At 25.4% G+C, this 17,801-nt stretch overlaps 2 protein-coding genes across 3 annotated transcripts; both read right to left on the bottom strand.

The window, feature by feature from the left end:
• Nucleotides 1-684: 684 nt before the first annotated feature.
• On the bottom strand, nt 685-4,538 carry LOC129610371 (uncharacterized). Its single transcript, XM_055522937.1, has 3 exons — nt 4,517-4,538; nt 838-1,533; nt 685-766 (listed from the first exon to the last, which is right to left on the bottom strand). Exons 1-3 carry the CDS (start codon nt 4,536-4,538, stop codon nt 732-734), a joined length of 753 nt encoding a protein of 250 aa, XP_055378912.1. The 3' UTR covers nt 685-731.
• A 1,491-nt stretch (nt 4,539-6,029) lies between these two features.
• On the bottom strand, nt 6,030-15,627 carry LOC129610249 (titin homolog). Of its 2 annotated transcripts, none has more exons than XM_055522758.1 (4): nt 15,508-15,627; nt 14,924-15,110; nt 10,207-12,408; nt 6,030-10,149 (listed from the first exon to the last, which is right to left on the bottom strand). In XM_055522758.1, exons 2-4 carry the CDS (start codon nt 14,997-14,999, stop codon nt 7,652-7,654), a joined length of 4,776 nt encoding a protein of 1,591 aa, XP_055378733.1. In that variant the 5' UTR covers nt 15,000-15,110; nt 15,508-15,627; the 3' UTR covers nt 6,030-7,651. The 2 variants fall into 2 exon arrangements, with proteins under 2 accessions (XP_055378733.1, XP_055378732.1); XM_055522757.1 differs by lacking the exon at nt 15,508-15,627 and adding an exon at nt 15,266-15,398.
• Between the last annotated feature and the right edge of the window lie 2,174 nt (nt 15,628-17,801).

The raw sequence follows: 17,801 nt of genomic DNA, 5'->3' as shown, positions 1-17,801 counted from the left end.
TATTCATCAAAAATACCAAAATCAGTATCAAAAAATTTATATCGTGATAAAAGAGCTCAAATTATTACACAAATTACATATTGTTGTTTAAATTCATGTCGATCTGATGTTTTGTGTAAATAAATATAGACTTAATGTATGTATGTATATATAAAAAAAAAGTATATAGTTGAATTTTGTTAAACAAAAAAAAATCTGTTTTATAATATTTTATATTTTAATATTTTAGAAAAATAATTAAAACTCTTACTATATGATTGACTGTAGATAGGATGTGGTTAAGTTGTACCACAAGAAAATGCAAAAATTATTTATTTGCGGTCCATTTGCTAAATGAAATTCATATGAACATTTTTAACTTCCTATTGGAAATTCTATTGGGAAAAAGATTTTCCGAAAACCTTTAAAGATACAACAAATTTAAAATCAAAAAAATTCTGTGATATTTGATATTATTTTAAAGAAATTTCACGTTGTTTCCAACATTACGAGATGTTAGGTAATTAAGGAGATTCTTTAACATATGGGTTGCCATAATCTCAGTTTTTTTGCAATTTCTTAATGCTAATGGAGGAATAAAATACTTATTTATTTGTTTTCATTTTGAATTTTTATTATAATCCTAAAATTACAACACTGAAATTTTATAAATTTCATTTTAGCGATCTAATCCAATTGCGAGTTTTCCTACACGTTTGTTTGCCAGATGTCCATCAAAAATATTAATGATTTTATTGAGATGATTCACCTGCTTTTGCTGGTTCTTCTGTTAAATAAGAATTAAATTTTTTTTCAATATGTTTACTTTGTTTTTAAGCAATTTCTTTAATTAAATACCTTTTTCTGATTTTTCATCACTTGCACGACCTTGTAATGGTGGTTGCTGTAATTGTTCTTTTTCTTGTTGTTTTAATGGTTGTTGCAAATAATTCAATGGAATTAAATTATAACGAACTAAATTGAGTGGTATAAATCTGGTTGAAGAATATTTTAATGCTATTGGTTTATAAAGTAAATTAGGTTGTGCTTGTTTCATGGGTTGTGCTTTATCATTTTCATTTTTATCTGATCTTAATCCATCATTAACACTATTCGATGACATTAATTGATTATTAGTTTTGATGAGCCCACCACCCCATTGTTGTTGTAAATCACCCCAACCTTGACTTACTTGATCAAATCCTTGTTCAAAACCTTGTGATACTAATTCAAAACCTTGACCAAATGAACTTTGTATATTACTTTGGACATCTTGAAAAATTCCAGATGTTTGATTTTGGAATTCCATTAATTGACCGCCAAACATTCCAAAATAATCTTGAACCTGATCAGCAAATTGTCCGCCATCACCTATACCTTGTTGTCGTAATAAATAAACATTTCCATATGGATACGTTTGATAAAATGAATATGGTAAGGGTCTATCAACAATTGCTAAATCCGGAGCGATTCTTAATAATTGTGGTGATTGAAGTAAAAGTGGCTGTTGTAATACTGTAGCTGGTGCTGTAAATGCTGAACTTATAAAATAGCCTAATATTATAATGAATTTCGGAAACATCTACATATATTAAATAAAAGAATAAAAATGGAAAATTGAAAATTTTAATAAAATTTGTGAAAAAATATTTGAGAAATAAAAATTTTAACCTTTTACAATTCGAAATTATACTTGAAGTATCACAATTTTTTTTTTTTTTTTTGTAAATTTAAAATATTGCACTTTTGAATCAATAGTTTTGTTTTGTAAGTTTCTTTTTCTTATTTTGTTTTTTTTTTTCTAGATCAGAGAACTTTACTTTTCAAGCACCACTTCAAGAATGAATTTAATATGATGTTGTCAGTTGCTTTATAAAAGGATAATTTTTTGTTTCTGTCTTTGTGCATCTATAAAGATGCAACATCCAATTGGTAATAAGAATTAATATTATATTTTAACCTTGACCGCTGCCACATAGAAAATGAACTTAATTTAATGAAAGGTGCATCAAATGCGTGCATTATACGAGTATGACTAGAAAATGTAACAAAATTACAAAACAAAATTTTTTTATATAATAAAAATTGTAATAAAAAAAATGGGGCAATCTTATAAATAAATTGTTAATGTAGATACTTGTTGAAATTTATTTTTCTGGTTATTCCGAAAGTATTCCGAAAATTGCAAAAGTTGTAAGTTTATCGAAATTAGTGAGTTAATAAAAGTATTAAAGCACAAATAATTTGTAAATTTTCGATTAATTATGAATAAAGCCTTTAAAGAAGAAAATCAGCTTTGATAAAGTGCGTATGTAGCGCACGAAATATATTAGCGAAAAATAAAAGTATTTTATTCCGAATAAAAGGAAGTTTTCTTTTCACACCTTTAAAGAAATTTTTAAAGGCTTGATTTGCTAAGTTTCTCATTCAAAGACTAATACAAACAAAAAAGCTACATTCAAGGATCCAAAGCATCTACAGTCTCATTAAAAAAAAATTGAAATTTTTGTATCAAAAAAAATATTTTAAAGACAAAACATTTCTTTACATGATTACCCAAAATCATGAAAACAAATTTGCAAATTTTATTTTATTTTTTCCTTCAGTTCATTTATTGGTACCCACCAGAACAGGTTTCAATTAATATAGAGTTTTCAAGTCTAGTTTTTTAATTCAACAATAAATAAAAGAAGATTCACTTTTTTATGCATTAACAAGGAGAAACCAAAATGTAAAAAACTAAAAAATTTTCTAGAACAAGGATATTTTTGTCTTCACTGCCTTGTTATAAAAAGAAAAAATTCGCGATGCAGCAAAAGATGAGGTCCAAAAAAGGTAATAAGAATAGTTTAAAATAAAATCAAAACAAATTTAAATTACAACACTAACTCGTTTTTTTTTTATTTTTTGTTTTTTATCAAAAACTAGTTTTGTTTTCCATTTATTTTTTTTTAATTGAAAAAGGAATAAAAATTTTTAAGTTGATAAGATTTAGACTATCAATTTTATTTAACTAGTTTTTAGACATCTGAAATGTAACAAAGAAATTGAAATGAATTTTAAAGTTGGAGGTGCAAAATAATATTGTAAAAGTAGAAGCAAAAATTAAACTATTTTTAAAAAATTAAAAACTTTTAATTGGCTCTCTTAAGAACAATGTAATACAAAATAGTAGAAAGAATCTATAGATCTAGTAGAGAGAAGTAATTAAAATTTAACATTGTCTACTAGTTTTGAAAAACAGTCGTCCCTATGATAGTCGCATCATAATTATGAGAAAGAAATGTCGATACTGACAGTATATGTTGGTTTTAATGTTAAACAATGAATACTAACCAATTTAATAGTTTCGTATCATATTTTGTCTCCAAACATAATTACGTTATATGTCAGCCTAGTGGTGATACAATGTGATGCTATATAAATCTTCGTCAGTATAGGGGTGAGTGCATAATATTTTCATTTGTTATTTTTTTTTTGTTATATTAGTTGTAAGTGTTGCAAATCATATTCGTGTAATACGATAAAAATTAACTATATAAAAATATCTATAAAGGTGCTTTTAAACACAAAAACTTTGAGATTAAACTTGTTCCGAAAAACGTTTCATTTTTGACTCTAAACTTAGAGAAAGTTCATTTGAAAAAAATGGTTTTGCACATTAATGTATGGCTATGAGGAAAATTAGTGTTTTTTTTTAGTGCGCTTTATTATTAATATTTTTATAAATTATAAACGCTTGCAAATATTTTTAAAAGCAGCTTCTCTCCAAGTAAATTTCGAAACAAACAAACAAAAAAAAATATTGAGAAACATGAAGCTCGAAAATGGGAAACCTTGAGGTTAATTTTCTACATGGCGGCTCCCTCGGTAGGAATTTTGTAATTGAACATTGACAATTTCTGTATATTTGTTGTTGTTTGTCTTAAATAAGTAAACTTTTTTAATAAAGAGCCTATTATTAAAATAAAAAATTCTGACGGCAAAACCAAACGCATATTTTGATTTCCCTTGTTTTTCAGTTTAGAGTAACTTTGTTGATTGTAGATTGCAAAGTAGGGGTAACAGTGCAATGCGATCAGCTTAGAAAAATATATTGTACCCCCCAAATAGGTGCCCCAACACCACTTCGAGACCTACCTTCCTGATGAATTCGAGTAACTTTAAAGGCTCCATAGACCGCCGCTCTGCCGGAGTGAGCATGTAGTTTCGCAATATTTCCCTTTACCTGCGGGTTGGGACCCTTTGTAAATTGAACATTATTTTGCATAAAATGAAACTATTATAAATAATTAAATGAGGAGCCGACAAGTCACAAAACAGATAAACAATATTTAAAATGTTAATCTTAATTAAAATGAAATTAAATAAATTTTATGTTTACTGAACTGAGTGATAAACTTTGATGTTAATATTCCCAATAACTGTAAAATTTCAATACATAGACTCATTCGTAATGTCAATTTGTTCTTGAATTTTGGGGAATCTATTTTATAGTTTCTATAATTTTCATTTTGTATAGAATTTTTTTTTTTACATAACGAATAAATTTCCGGCATTTTAATTACAAATTAAGGAATTAGCAATAAGAAAACACAAAATTTGATACTTTTTTTATCATTTTATTTCAGTATAGAAAAAAAAAGAGAAAAAAAAAACTATCAACAATAAATTAATTTTTTTATTTTATTTTGAAAATTATCATATCAATTAAATTAAAAAAAAAAAAAAACTAAGAAAACCAAAAATTTAATCAATTTTAAAACAAAATTACATCAAAATGCCGAAATTTTTTCATTGATTTTTGAATTGTTTTAAAAATTTTTTACGTATATTTTAATAATTTCTATTATTTATATTTTTCTTTTAAAATATTTTATAAATCTTAATTACTAAAATTTTCTTTAAAATTATTATTTATTAAAAATTCTTTTAAAAACCAATTTCTCGTTTAATTTAATTTATATTCAATAATTTTTTTTAATATTAAATATAATTATATTTTGATTGTATTTTTGAATACCTATTACAGGGGGAAATGTCAAATTAATATCAAAATTTCCCTTTGATGTCAATTTAACTTATTCAGCAATTAAAAATTTTTTTTTCTGCTTTATAAATTAAATTGACATTAGTTCTGTATTTTTGGTAGTTCTCTTCATAGGGCGTCTACCGAAATGAAGATCTAACGTCAAATTCACTTAATCCACAATACTGTTATAATTGTTGTATATGTCAATTTAACGTTATATCTGTATTTTAGTAGACGGCCATACTTCACTATAAATAATTATTTTTTTTTTACTTTAATAATTATAATTTACTAATTTAATTATACTTCTGAAATATTTACTATAATATTAAGTAGCCATTGTTTTTTTAATAATTTTTTTTTAAGCAAAATTCGTTTCGGATTTAACTTAAAATATGTATGTATATATATTGTATATAAGTAACAATTTTACTTTAAAATTCAAGTACATTTGGCCATTCTTAAAATCGGTTTATGAAACTAAATATACGATTGTCAAAATTTTTTTACATATGTACATATGTATGTACATATATACATACACACATATGTTAAATCCACCAACATATTTGTTCTATTTCTTTAGAATATTTTTCTACTCCTGAGTTCTATATTGCAGGCATACAAATTTTAAAACCAATGCAGCCTATTATCATAAATTTAAAAATATGCAATTGTAGTAAATAAAGAAAAAAATCTGTTTTTAATTCTACTGCGCTAATTAATAATAAAATACATACAAAAATTTTAAATTAAATACAAAGGCTACTTGTACAATTTTTAAAAATTTAAACATTCCATTTAATATAATAATAAGTAATTAAATAGTTAACACAAAATTATTAAAAGATATTTTATGAAATAAATTATAGTATAGATTTTATCAAATAAATTTTATTAAAGATTTTTATATTGTAGTCTACAAGAGACATAATATTAAAAAAAAAATCAAAACATATTCAAAAAAAAATAAATACATAATTTTTTTTTTTAATTTTAAATTATAATAGAACTAGGTATTCCTTATAGATTATGTAATTACTTTACAATATAAATATTATTTTAAAATATACAAGTCGTTTAATTCAAATTAAATTAATAATAGATTTATATCGAATGTTACAATATCGAAGATCAAATATAATTTAAATTTTTTTTTGAAGTATGTACCTTGACTTCTAAATTGACGTATGAGTAAACAATTCAATTTAATAAATTACACATTAGCAACACATTAGCAACACTGCAATTTTGATGTCATGCACTAGGTAGTTGAATCAGAAAAACTTCAAAATTGGAAAATCATAATAGATTTAAATATAGTTTAGATTAAAGACTTCAACTGCAGAATTATGTAGCAATATATGATTAATACGATTTTAAAGTCTCGAATGATTATAGAATATTTTGTTTGCAACCATATTGCATTCTATAATGGTTAAAATTATATAATATGAAAATAAAACTACATATTTCAATTAAGAAATTATTTGATATTCAATAAATAACATTCGAAATAAGTCTAAATAAAAAATAAATAAATTGGGATTTTAATATTTAATTTTCATTATTTATTTTTCTTTACTTTTTTTTCAACAGGGACCTTTGCAGGATTTGCAGGGGTTTTATTATGTAATTCGATTTTCGTCAAACGATTTTCGTGCTCGAAAAAATGGTATGGTACCACCATTATATAGTACTACTTATTCCATTTCTGTAAATACCAAATTCATTTTACAAAAATCGAATTACATAATAAAACCCCTGCAAATCCTGTAATCCATACTTTATGAAATAAAAATGAATTGTTTTTTTTTGTGCAATATTCAAACTCATTTCTTATTTCATTGAAATGGGATTAAGCCAAATGAATTACAGTTTCGTATTTAATAATTTTTTATGTTTTATTTTGATTCAATGCAGTAATTTTTATAATTTTCTTTTTATTGTTGAATGTTTTATATAACATTTAAATTTATATAAATTTCAAATTGGTAAAATAAAATTTTTAATATCTTTTTTTCTTTATAACAAAATATAACTGATAATGTTGATTTTCGCCATAGCCTTATTATTATTATTTTAATTTAATTATAGAGAATCTCGAAAATTAATACTATTGGTTTTTATTAAATAGACAATTCTAAATATAAAATTACGAATTACAACTTTTTTTTTTTCAATTTATTAAGTAGACTGTAAAGATTTTTTAACTCTTTTAGAAGTAAGAAAAAGTAATTATGTATTTATTTAGTCAAATTTAAAATTTTTTGTACAAATAAAAATAAAAGTTTTCACATTAGAGTCGATATTTGAAATTAATGGGTACATACCGTTCATCATACTAATGTATGTACTTTACAATTTTGTTTATAATTTGATAATAGAGTCTTATTTCAATAATTAATGCATCATTCCTTCTCTAAATCTTTCTCTTATTATTTAGAATTAAAAACAAAATCATAGCGTAAACACCTAAATGTTAATCAAATGTCAATTTAATATATTCAACAATTAAAATTGTAGTCCTAAATTAACCAAGTCAATGTAAAATATTCATTTAGGTAGAGACGCTCATTAATTTATTATTTACTAAGAAAAAAAAACAAAAACAAGAAAAACAAATGTTTTAATACATTATCAGCATGGTTTCTTTTTTAAAAAACTTGGTAAATTTCTACTAATAGCTTCTCCGATTCTTCTATATACCATCAATGCTAATATTGGTAAAACCATATAGGCATCTTTGAATAAATATACCCAACAAGCGAAAACAAATAAACCTAAATCAGTTACATAACTAATAGCTGAATGAACATTATCTTGTGCTTCAGCATTTACATCATCTACATCATATTGAACAATTTCTTTTTTATTCTCATTTTCTTTTTCATCAGATTTCATATAATGCTTTAATAAAGAATTTTCCTCTTCTTCATTTTCAATACCACTTGCATTTTTATGTAATGAGTGAAGTCTTTCTAATTCAGTTTCATTTATTAATATTGAAGGAGGAGCATTCGATATTATAGTACCAGTTCCTCTGGTTTTTGAAGGATCACGTGATTTTGAACGTGCAGTTCTTTTTATAATCTTTTTAGTTTTAATAATTTTCTTTCCAGTTGAACTTGTAGGTGTTGGTAAATCCATATCGTTTGGTTTACTGGGAGCCTCTACTTCAGGTGTATCAGGAACAGGCGGTGCTGAAATAGCAATTGTATTTTCAATACAGTGTGAACTTTTCTCTGGACGAACATGTTTTGCTTGCATTCTTTCAACAATCGACATACGTGGTTTAGTTTTATGTTGTAGCAAAAGTAAATCTTCTTCTGCATCGATTTCGCTATTACGTCTAAATACAGACTCTTCTATATCAGCTCTTTCAGATTGTTTTTTCAGTTCATCTGTATTCAAATACAATGGAGTTTTATATTTAGAATGACCAAGCTCTTGGACTATATTGCTATAATAGTCTACTATAACTCTTGCGCCCTCGTCGGGTTCGACTTTAACCTCTTTCTTTTCATCCTTGATTGGTTCTGTAGGCTTTGGAGGAGTTGTTTTAACTTGTGGAATATCGGACTTTGAAGGTTCAATTTTCTCTAGAGATTGATTTTTCTCTTTTGATGACTTACTTCTACCACCTGTTAAGAACGATTTTAAACCCTTGAGTTTTCTATCGGAGATTGATTTTGCTTTACTAAGAGGACTTAACTTCGGATTTTCTCTTAAATCCTCACTTTTTCTACGACCATCATCTGGGTTTAGATACTTGCTTTCATTTGGATTTGAACTAGATTTTAATTTTGGATTCGGACTGAGATTAAGATTTCCACTGTAATTAGGATTAGGATTGTTCTTAGAACTAATTTTAGGATTTTGATAATTATTTGAAGTTTCTTTTGGATTTGAATTTGGATTTGGATAAGAACTTTCATTATCAATTAATTTTTGGTTTTGATCAATATTTTGACTTAATTTAGGGGAATCAAGATTAATGTTTGGATTTGAAGTGGAATTTGAAATGATAGCTTGCTTCGGAATTTGGTCAGTGTTGGTTATTATATGAGCGGTTGAGTCAACATTTACAAAATTTAAATTCAAAACCATATTTTGTTTTGGCTCTGTAACAATTTGAGGCTCTTCATTCGTATTAAAGTCAGAGAGAGGCCTAACATTAGTTTTCAGTACAGGATTAACAACGTTTTCATTACTTTGAGGTTTTTTCAAGATAGATTTTGGTGCTGGAACAGATGTTAAATTGGATTTATGACTAAATGTATCATCTTCGGATGATTCATACCGCACTGGTGAAAGTGTAACCTTTTTTCTACCAATTCCACCTGAACTTGATCGCGTAATTACTTCTCGTTTAAAATATTCCATAGAACTTTCCGATTCCGAAGCTGTGCTGTCAGTGTAATCTGACCCATATTCTAAACCCAGATCTTTTTCATCGTCAAAAAGAGAGTTTTTAAGAGTATTTTCTCTAACTTCTGCATCTGAAAAGTGTTTATATGAGTTATCATAAGCTTCCAAATTATCTTCATCAACAAGATCCATAGAATCTTCATACTGTCTTAATTGTCTATTATTAACAGGACTCATAACATGTTGATTTTCAACCATTTCAGTTAAGTCACGTCTATTAACTGGACTAACCATAGGAGGTGGAATATGTTCTATTTCTTTTTGAGGTTGAGTAGATTCCACAGTATTTCGATTTTCCGATACATTAATCGAATTTTTATATTGTTCAAATATATCTTGAGCTAAATAATTATTATTTTCTTGTAAAACTTTAGAATCATCCACAATTTCTTGCTTGCGCTCTTGATTATAGTTTGAAATTTCTTGTGATTCAGCTATTGAATCTAAGTTTTGAAGAGTATTTTTCTGTGCTGTTAAATGTTCACCTAAGTGAGTTGCTTTCTTTTTCTCTTTCCTTTCTTCTTCCATTTCTACGGCTTCATAGAATCTTGCCATTGCTTTTTCATATAATAATTCCGTTGAACTTGCAGAGCGCCGAATATTCGCTTGAAAAGAAAATTCATCTAAAGTAGATAAATTTGGAAATGAATATGATAAAACTGGTGGTCCTTGGTTATCCGCAGCATAATAGTTTCTTGATTCTGGCTCTTAAAATATATCATGAAATAATTTCACAAGGATAATATTAATATATAAAATATTACCTTCTATTTCCTTGTTTCTGCCATCTGGATAAAATACAAGCATGTACTCATTGCTAGTATGCACTTCGTCCTTGTGCTTTCCTTCTGCATCAGAAGATAGTTGTTGATCATGCAAGTCAGTTTTAATAGGTTCGTGTAATATTTGCGTCAATTGTTCCGTCTTTTCATACCTTTCTGTTTCATTTTTTTCCACACTTTGATTGTTTTCTTCTATATTATTCATTTTATTAAATAAATAATCGAAAGATTTTTTCATAACAACTTCTGACTCAGTTTTTTGAAGAACATTACCGTTTTGTTTCAAAGCTATATCAGGAGACAACTTCTTGTATTTATAAGATTTCATCTCTTTTTCACGTTCCTTTTCGAGTTCCTTTTCACGCTCAATCATAAGACGCTCTGCAATTTTTTGATCCGTTTCTGATAAAAATGATGGACTAACCTTTCCATGCTGGCTTTCAGAAGGTTTTTTAGGACTAATGCTGCGCCTAATATTTAAAGATATTAAATTTTCTTTTTGAACAGTGTCAAGTGAGATTTGTTTCTCTTGTGATTTTGCCGTTTGAAGTAAATTTTGCTCTGATGCATCTTGTTTTTCATCAGGAACTGTAATTTCAATTTTAGGACTTGGACTACGCTGTAACTTCTCAGAACTAAGATTTTTGTCCATTTCCAAAGTTAAATTATTATTATTCTTTCTTGGAGTTGGAATAGGGCTACGCTGTTTTAGAATAGACATCGGTTTTGGGGATGTTGCTCGATCTTCTTTAGATTTCGTAACTTTGGATGTCGTTAAGCTAGAGTTTTCAATCGCATTAGCAGGAGCACCATAAGACATTTCCATATTAAGCTGTTCACTTTCAAATATCTCAGGCCTTTTGTGTTTTATTGAAGGAGAAGTTGTTCTCACTGGGCTTTTAGATTGTTCAGTTGCTTTTCTACTTGCTTTTGGCGGTGGAATTAATTTCATATTTTCTGAATTGGTGTTTGGAGTTTCTTTTGTCCCTTGTTGTGTTGATAGATTCTTGATGTATAAGATATCTGATTCAGGACTTGGCTCACTAACGCCATAAGGATTTTCTGCTTTGACACGAAACTTATATTCCGATCCTTCGATTAAATCATTTAGAGTTGTTTGTAAACGACGTGTTGTTGTGGCTTTCAACCACACATCCCACCCAATACGAAAATATTCAACAATATAAGAACCTATTTTGCAACCACCGTCATCTTCTGGTTCAGTCCACGCTAAGGTGACTGAAGTATCATTTGACTGCATTATTTTAACTTTTCCAGGAGATCTAGGTTTAGCAGTTACAGTTACTAAAAATGAAGCTATATCTTCCCCTAACTTATTTATAGCACGTATACTATATTCCCCCCGATCAATTCTTTTCACTTTACCAATTTTAAGAAGAGTATGTTTATCAGTAATTGATATTTCGAATTTGTTTCCATTCGAAATTACTTTTCCTTCCCTGGACCATATTACGGCAGGGAAAGGTTGCCCAGCTATGCCAGCTTTCAACTTTAATGTATCATCTTCTTCTATTATTAAACCATCTTCATAGTTTCTTGGTAAACGAATTTTAGGGGGAGCTTCTACAATTAATTTTGCTTTTGTTGCGACATGTCCAGCTCTATTTGTTGCGGTACATTTTATTTCTCCTTCATCAGTCAAAGCTACCTGATGAATAATTAGCGAACTGAAATCATTTTCATTTAAAATTTTTATTCTCCGGCTACTAAAAATTTCGAAGCCATCTTTAAACCAACTTATTTCTGGTTGTGGATTTCCAAAAACCCGAACTTTCATTTCAAGTCGTTCATTTTCTATAGAATTTGTATCCTTTAATTCGTTTATGAACTTTGGTAGAGTATTTGTATTACGTATTTGCAATGATATTGGAAAAGGATCTGATAAAATACTTGGCTGTGAACGTCCAACTACATTTTCGGCAATTATACGAAATTGATATTTCCAACCTGGTTCTAAACCAACTATTGCAGCTTCTGTTTTTACAATAAGTATTGGAATGGAACGTGTCCAATTTGTTGCCCCAACACGACGATGTTCTACTACATATCCCAGAATAGGAGATCCTCCATCTGACTGAGATTTATCCCATTGTAAAGTTATGGCATCTGGTTGTTGTTCTGAAACTGGAATCAATATTGGCCTACCCGGCGCTGAAGGAACCTCTAAAAATAAAATTAAAATTTTATACATATTTATAAATAATTTTGATATGTATGTTGTCAAAATTGTGTATAGAGAAATGTTTCTTTTATTTCTAATTTTAAAAACTTGATAAGTTTCTCCAATTTTGAAGAAACTATAATTAAATATTTATGTAGACTTTAAAAACCGTATTATGGTCTACATATATTCACAATTTTAAAAAATTGATTTTGTCTAATTAATCTACATTCAATTAATTTATTTAACCTTTATTTAAAAAATTAATATTGTTATATTAGTTATATTATTGCATGTGTACTATTTTATATTTCATTATATGAAAAACTTTTGTTAATATTCTTAATAACCTAATTTTTCTAAATTTTATAAACATGAATGACTTATACTTTGCATTGAAATGACCTTATACTCTCGAAAATGTGTTAATGAGTATGTGTATATGTGCCTCTCTTCTTTACTTTTTAATTGCCTTTCAGTTTAATATTTATAATATTTTAACGTCAAATATAAATTATAATCTCAGAGAGTATAATTTTTTTAAATATACGAGTACTTACACAATTATAAATATTAAATTTATTCTCACCCACAAAAACAAACAATTTGTTAAAAACATCATAATTTTTGTATTTTTTAAAAGAATTATTCAAATTTTTGGTTCTTGTATGTACAGTATTTCATTTGGCATTTGACATTAGTAACAACTCTTACATAATTTTTCGACTTAATTTCGAAGAAACTAATACAAAAAAAACCAAAATTAAGAAAAATAAAATTAAAAACGACTATAAAGTAGTCTTATTTTTTATATTTATTTTTAATAAACAAAATTTTGTAATTCTTCAAATTTAACAATTTACAATAAACTAATTAAAAAAAAAATTTTAATTGTTATAAATTTAAATTAATAAACAACCTTATTACAACAAAACTTTTTTTAATTCCTCAATGAATTCTTGATGTTTTTTAGTATTTTTGTTTTGTATTTTTTTTTTAATTTTTCAACATACATATGTATGTAAAATAAATAATATAACAAGTGTATATAAATAAACTCATATTTATTTGTATGTCGTCTATGATTCTGTATTTACATAAATAAATATACGTAATGTATTTACGTTTCAATATTATATTTAATAATCTTAGACACTTGTTTTTCTATTTAAATATAAAAATATCAAAATTTGGAAGAATAATTAACAAACATGAAAATTTTATTTGAAGTTTCATACATAGGCTATTATTCAAATAGCTATGTATGAAACTTTAAAATTTTGAAAGATTTATATTACATTTACTTATATTACAAAGATTGAAAAAGATTTTTACATATAATACAGAAAAAACATAAAAATGTTATACATACTATTTTGTATTATAATTTTGAATTTATAGATGACTAAATCTTAACTATAATTAAGGATGAATATTAAAATTAGGGGATATGAATAATATGTTTAAAAATGTGCACGCATTAGGGGATCTAAATGCGCATACACATTTAATAGAAATTTAGAATTAGTTAATAATGAATGGCAATTAAATTTAAAATAGAACTTATTTAATATGATTTAATATCTTATTCGTACAGAGATTATAATATCCATTCTCAATAATTAATAAAATATTTTGATCTATAATTCATTTATTAATTAACAAATTGTAAATGATATGCTAGGTCACATTGTGGAGCATCAAATCGTTAAAAGACAGCTGTTAAAAGTTTCAAAAAATTTATTATAGTCACTAATTATTTGCATATGATTTGGTTTGTATTTACAATAATAATATCGAACTTTTTATAGCTACTCATACAACAAGACCCGCCCCGCTGTTTTATATGGGGGTCTTATTACAATAGAATCAAAAATTGACCTATACGTTAAATATGCATTCAAAATTTTATGTTTAATTTCATTTAAAAATTTAAATGAAATAAGTAAATTGAATGTATTTATAAAATTATTTTTTCCTCTAAATTTAGTAAATTTATTAAATATTTCTTATTAAATGCATTTTTTAAAATAATTTTTATTTTACAAAAATATTTTGAAAACCTTCAAAAATAAATTTTTGATAACAAAATAAAAGAAACAAATATGTATAACAGTTTTTATATGAAGAATATTTTTATATTTATAATTTTGATTTTTTAAAATTTTAAATATATTATTTATTAACAGTATTATTATGTGGGTATAGATGCATATATTGTTCATTATAAATATATATATATATATATATATATATATACATATATTGGTGTGTTATTCAAATATGAGGTTTTTCTCGTATTTATTATTGAAAAGAATTTTGTCTCAAGTTCTAAAAATAGCAATAGACATTTTATTTTAATTTTTTTTTGCTTCTAATTTTCTCTACTTTACGAAATAATAGATCCAGATTTTTTTATATCGAATAGGGTACTATTTAACTCGAAAAATCATAATTGAATTAATGAAAAAAAAATTATATATTTACATTTATTTATTTTTTTTTTAATTAATTTACCTGCAGATTTCCAATGAACATATTTTTTTTGTTTTCCAGTTTGATTAGATATTTGCCTAGTTGGTTGATTTCCCATAATTTTTAGATAAAATTGAAACTAATATTATTTTTTTTATTTTTTTGCGAAATGAACAACTTTTTAAGATCTTAATAGCTACTAAAATCTAAAACGGCACTAAATAGACCCCTGTAAAATAAAAATATGACATTTCTTACTGTACTAAATTTTTTTCTTTTTTTTCTTCTATATATGTAAAAAAAATTTCAAAAATATATTCCACATATTTTTTAAATAAAATTTTTTTTCTTTTTTAATAAAATATCTTTTGATTTCTACTTTACATCTCATAAAAATTAGTTTAAATTTATAAAAATAATATCAAAAGCACTAAAAAAAAATTAGATAAATAAAATTTTAATTTTTTAAAAAAAAAATTTCAAATTAGCATTTTCGTTTATAAAAATTTCGAATAGAGGAAAATGGAAAAAAAAAATTTCGAGACAACTTTTGACTGCATTAAGCAAACTAAAACTAAAAATAAATATGTAGAATAAAAAATTTCTGATTAAATTTTCATACTTACCGTTCACATCTTCGTTTGTTCTAACATCAATTTTGGGATGACAGGATTTCGTTATTCGAAAACAAGGTACTACATAATTATATCATTTTTAAAAAAATTTTTAATTCTTGAGAACCCACATATGAACCATATGTAAGCAGTTACATATAAATTAAGTACATTAATAAATTTGAAATCTTTAGATTCCTATAAAACGCTGTAATTTTATTACAATGTACACATTACTGTTGATTTCTATAAAATTACAATTTACCTGAATTCGTTCAGTCGACATTTTTTCAGAAATGAAAATTTTGTCGATCGATATGCATTCGGATTAACATGATAAAATACTTTTGGTGTAGTTTACTTAATTCCCAAAATAAATTTTTGAAACTAAATTTTGTTTTTTTTTTATGTTCAGTTGCTTTAAATGAGTATTTTGGTCAAATATCATCTTTTGGATGTCTACATAATATCTCATAAAAAATCTATGTCATTTTTGCAAACAAAATAATTTACATTTTAGTTGTAAAATTAAATTTTTGAACTTAATACTTAAAATTAAAAATAAATTTACTTTACCAAATTATTTTTTAAGCTTTATTAAATTTTTTGGTGTTAACTGCAGCTTAAAATTGTATTTTTAAAGTTGATTATTTTCTTTTCGATACATCGATTATTTTGAAATTGTTTTGCTCCTTTAATGAATAATTAAATTAATGTGTTTATGTCAAAACTACAAATGTCAATTGTAAATATGCTTTGAAAATACTAAGCCAGTGGATGCTAACCCAGCATTTACACATACAAGTTACTTGCATGCAAGTTTGTATAATATTAATTGTCAATTAGTTGTTCGAAATGTCAAATTACTTGCTATTATGACGTAGGCGTTTAGCAAGTTAATTTTTGAAAATGTCTTTGAGAAGAAAACAACTAGCAATATATATAATTGTTTATAAATTTTAGAAACCATAAGTTTGCTAAGTTTAATTTTTTCAAAACAAAATTCAAAAATTTTAAATTAAAAAAAAAAAAAATCAAAACAACAAATTTTTTTTTGTGAATTTCTCAATATGTCAAATTACTTGCTCAAATTACTGGCAGCAAAATTTTCTTGCAAGTTGAACTGCAAGTAAACAAGCAAGTAGAAATATTTCAATGTGTTAGTAAAATTTTTGTATGTATTGCAACTTTCTTGCAAGTAACTTGTACGTGTAAATGCTGGGTAAGGCAACACGTTTATTAAAATTAAAAATCTTCGAAGATAATTTTAAAATAACTTGATTAAAACCTAACTGATTTATCTTTACTAACGTCAATGTGCACTCAAAATTTGACTTTTACATTTTCTATCAGTTTACATGATCCCTTGTGACTTTTTTTGAAAATTGTTCGTTTTTTTTACAATACACATTGATATTATTAATTTATAAAATTACATTGTTCAAAATAACAAACTAGAAGTTCGCATTTATTTACTTTAAAAATTTTATTCACACAGATTTGCAAAAACATTTTATTCGTTTTAAGTTTTGTCCTTTTAAAGCCTCCGTTTTATAAACTCGTCTTGGATATAAATCGAAGTTTAACTTCATTATCTTATAAAAAATAACAAGCTTTGTCTGCGAAACATGTGACAATTATCAATTTCAAAATATACTTTGAAACTGTCAAAAAATATGACTCAGTTATATTTAAATCAACTTATGTATTTTAAAACTAAAAACTTATTTGGCACCCGTTGTTTTATTTTATTTTACTGTGAAGGAAAATTCCAGTTGGACCATGTAATTTGTCAGTTAAACAGTCAAAAAACTGGCAAATCGAAATTTTTGTGTGTATTGAAACTTTCTTGCAATTATTTGCTTTGTAACTCAAATAATTTTTTCATATTGGTTCGTAGCTTTAAAGCTGAGTGGACTATTTTACACTTCATTTGACAGTTTCTTAACAGAAAGATCAATAACATATAATTGTAGTAGTTGATTATATTTTTGTAACCAATATTAAAAATCACGTTTTAAAAAATAAAGTTGAATCTTCGCGCTAAAAAACTGCACTGAAAATAAAGGAAGTATCACTATTCTTCTGTATTCTTAATTTTTATTAATAAATTATGATTTTTAAACTAAAAAGAAACACTTGTCAAAAATGACGATGTGACGCATTGATACCATTTTCATTTTTTAACGCAAACATTGAATCTGATCAGATTCAATCACTCTAACCCAGCATTTACACATACAAGTTACTTGCATGCAAGTTTGTATAATATTAATTGTCAATTAGTTGTTCGAAATGTCAAATTA

Source organism: Condylostylus longicornis, unplaced genomic scaffold (assembly GCF_029603195.1).
Source record: "Condylostylus longicornis isolate FDR11 unplaced genomic scaffold, ASM2960319v2 ptg000044l, whole genome shotgun sequence".
NCBI lineage: Eukaryota > Metazoa > Arthropoda > Insecta > Diptera > Dolichopodidae > Condylostylus > Condylostylus longicornis.
This window is presented reverse-complemented; position numbering and strand designations above follow the sequence as displayed.

Bases quoted from the DNA above. Each gene is read 5' to 3' on its own strand.
- LOC129610371 (XM_055522937.1), bottom strand. From the start codon at position 4,538: ATGCCGGAAATTTATTCGTTAT. The intron at 1,534-4,516 runs GTAAAAAAAAAA...TTATAATATTAG, and splicing joins GCCGGAAATTTATTCGTTAT to GCTATTTTATAAGTTCAGCA. The intron at 767-837 runs GTATTTAATTAA...CTTATTTAACAG, and splicing joins TGATGAAAAATCAGAAAAAG to AAGAACCAGCAAAAGCAGGT.
- LOC129610249 (XM_055522758.1), bottom strand. From the start codon at position 14,999: ATGGGAAATCAACCAACTAGGCAAATATCTAATCAAACTGGAAAACAA. The intron at 12,409-14,923 runs GTAAATTAATTA...TTTTATTTTTAG, and splicing joins TGTTCATTGGAAATCTGCAG to AGGTTCCTTCAGCGCCGGGT. The intron at 10,150-10,206 runs GTAATATTTTAT...ATATATTTTAAG, and splicing joins CAGAAACAAGGAAATAGAAG to AGCCAGAATCAAGAAACTAT.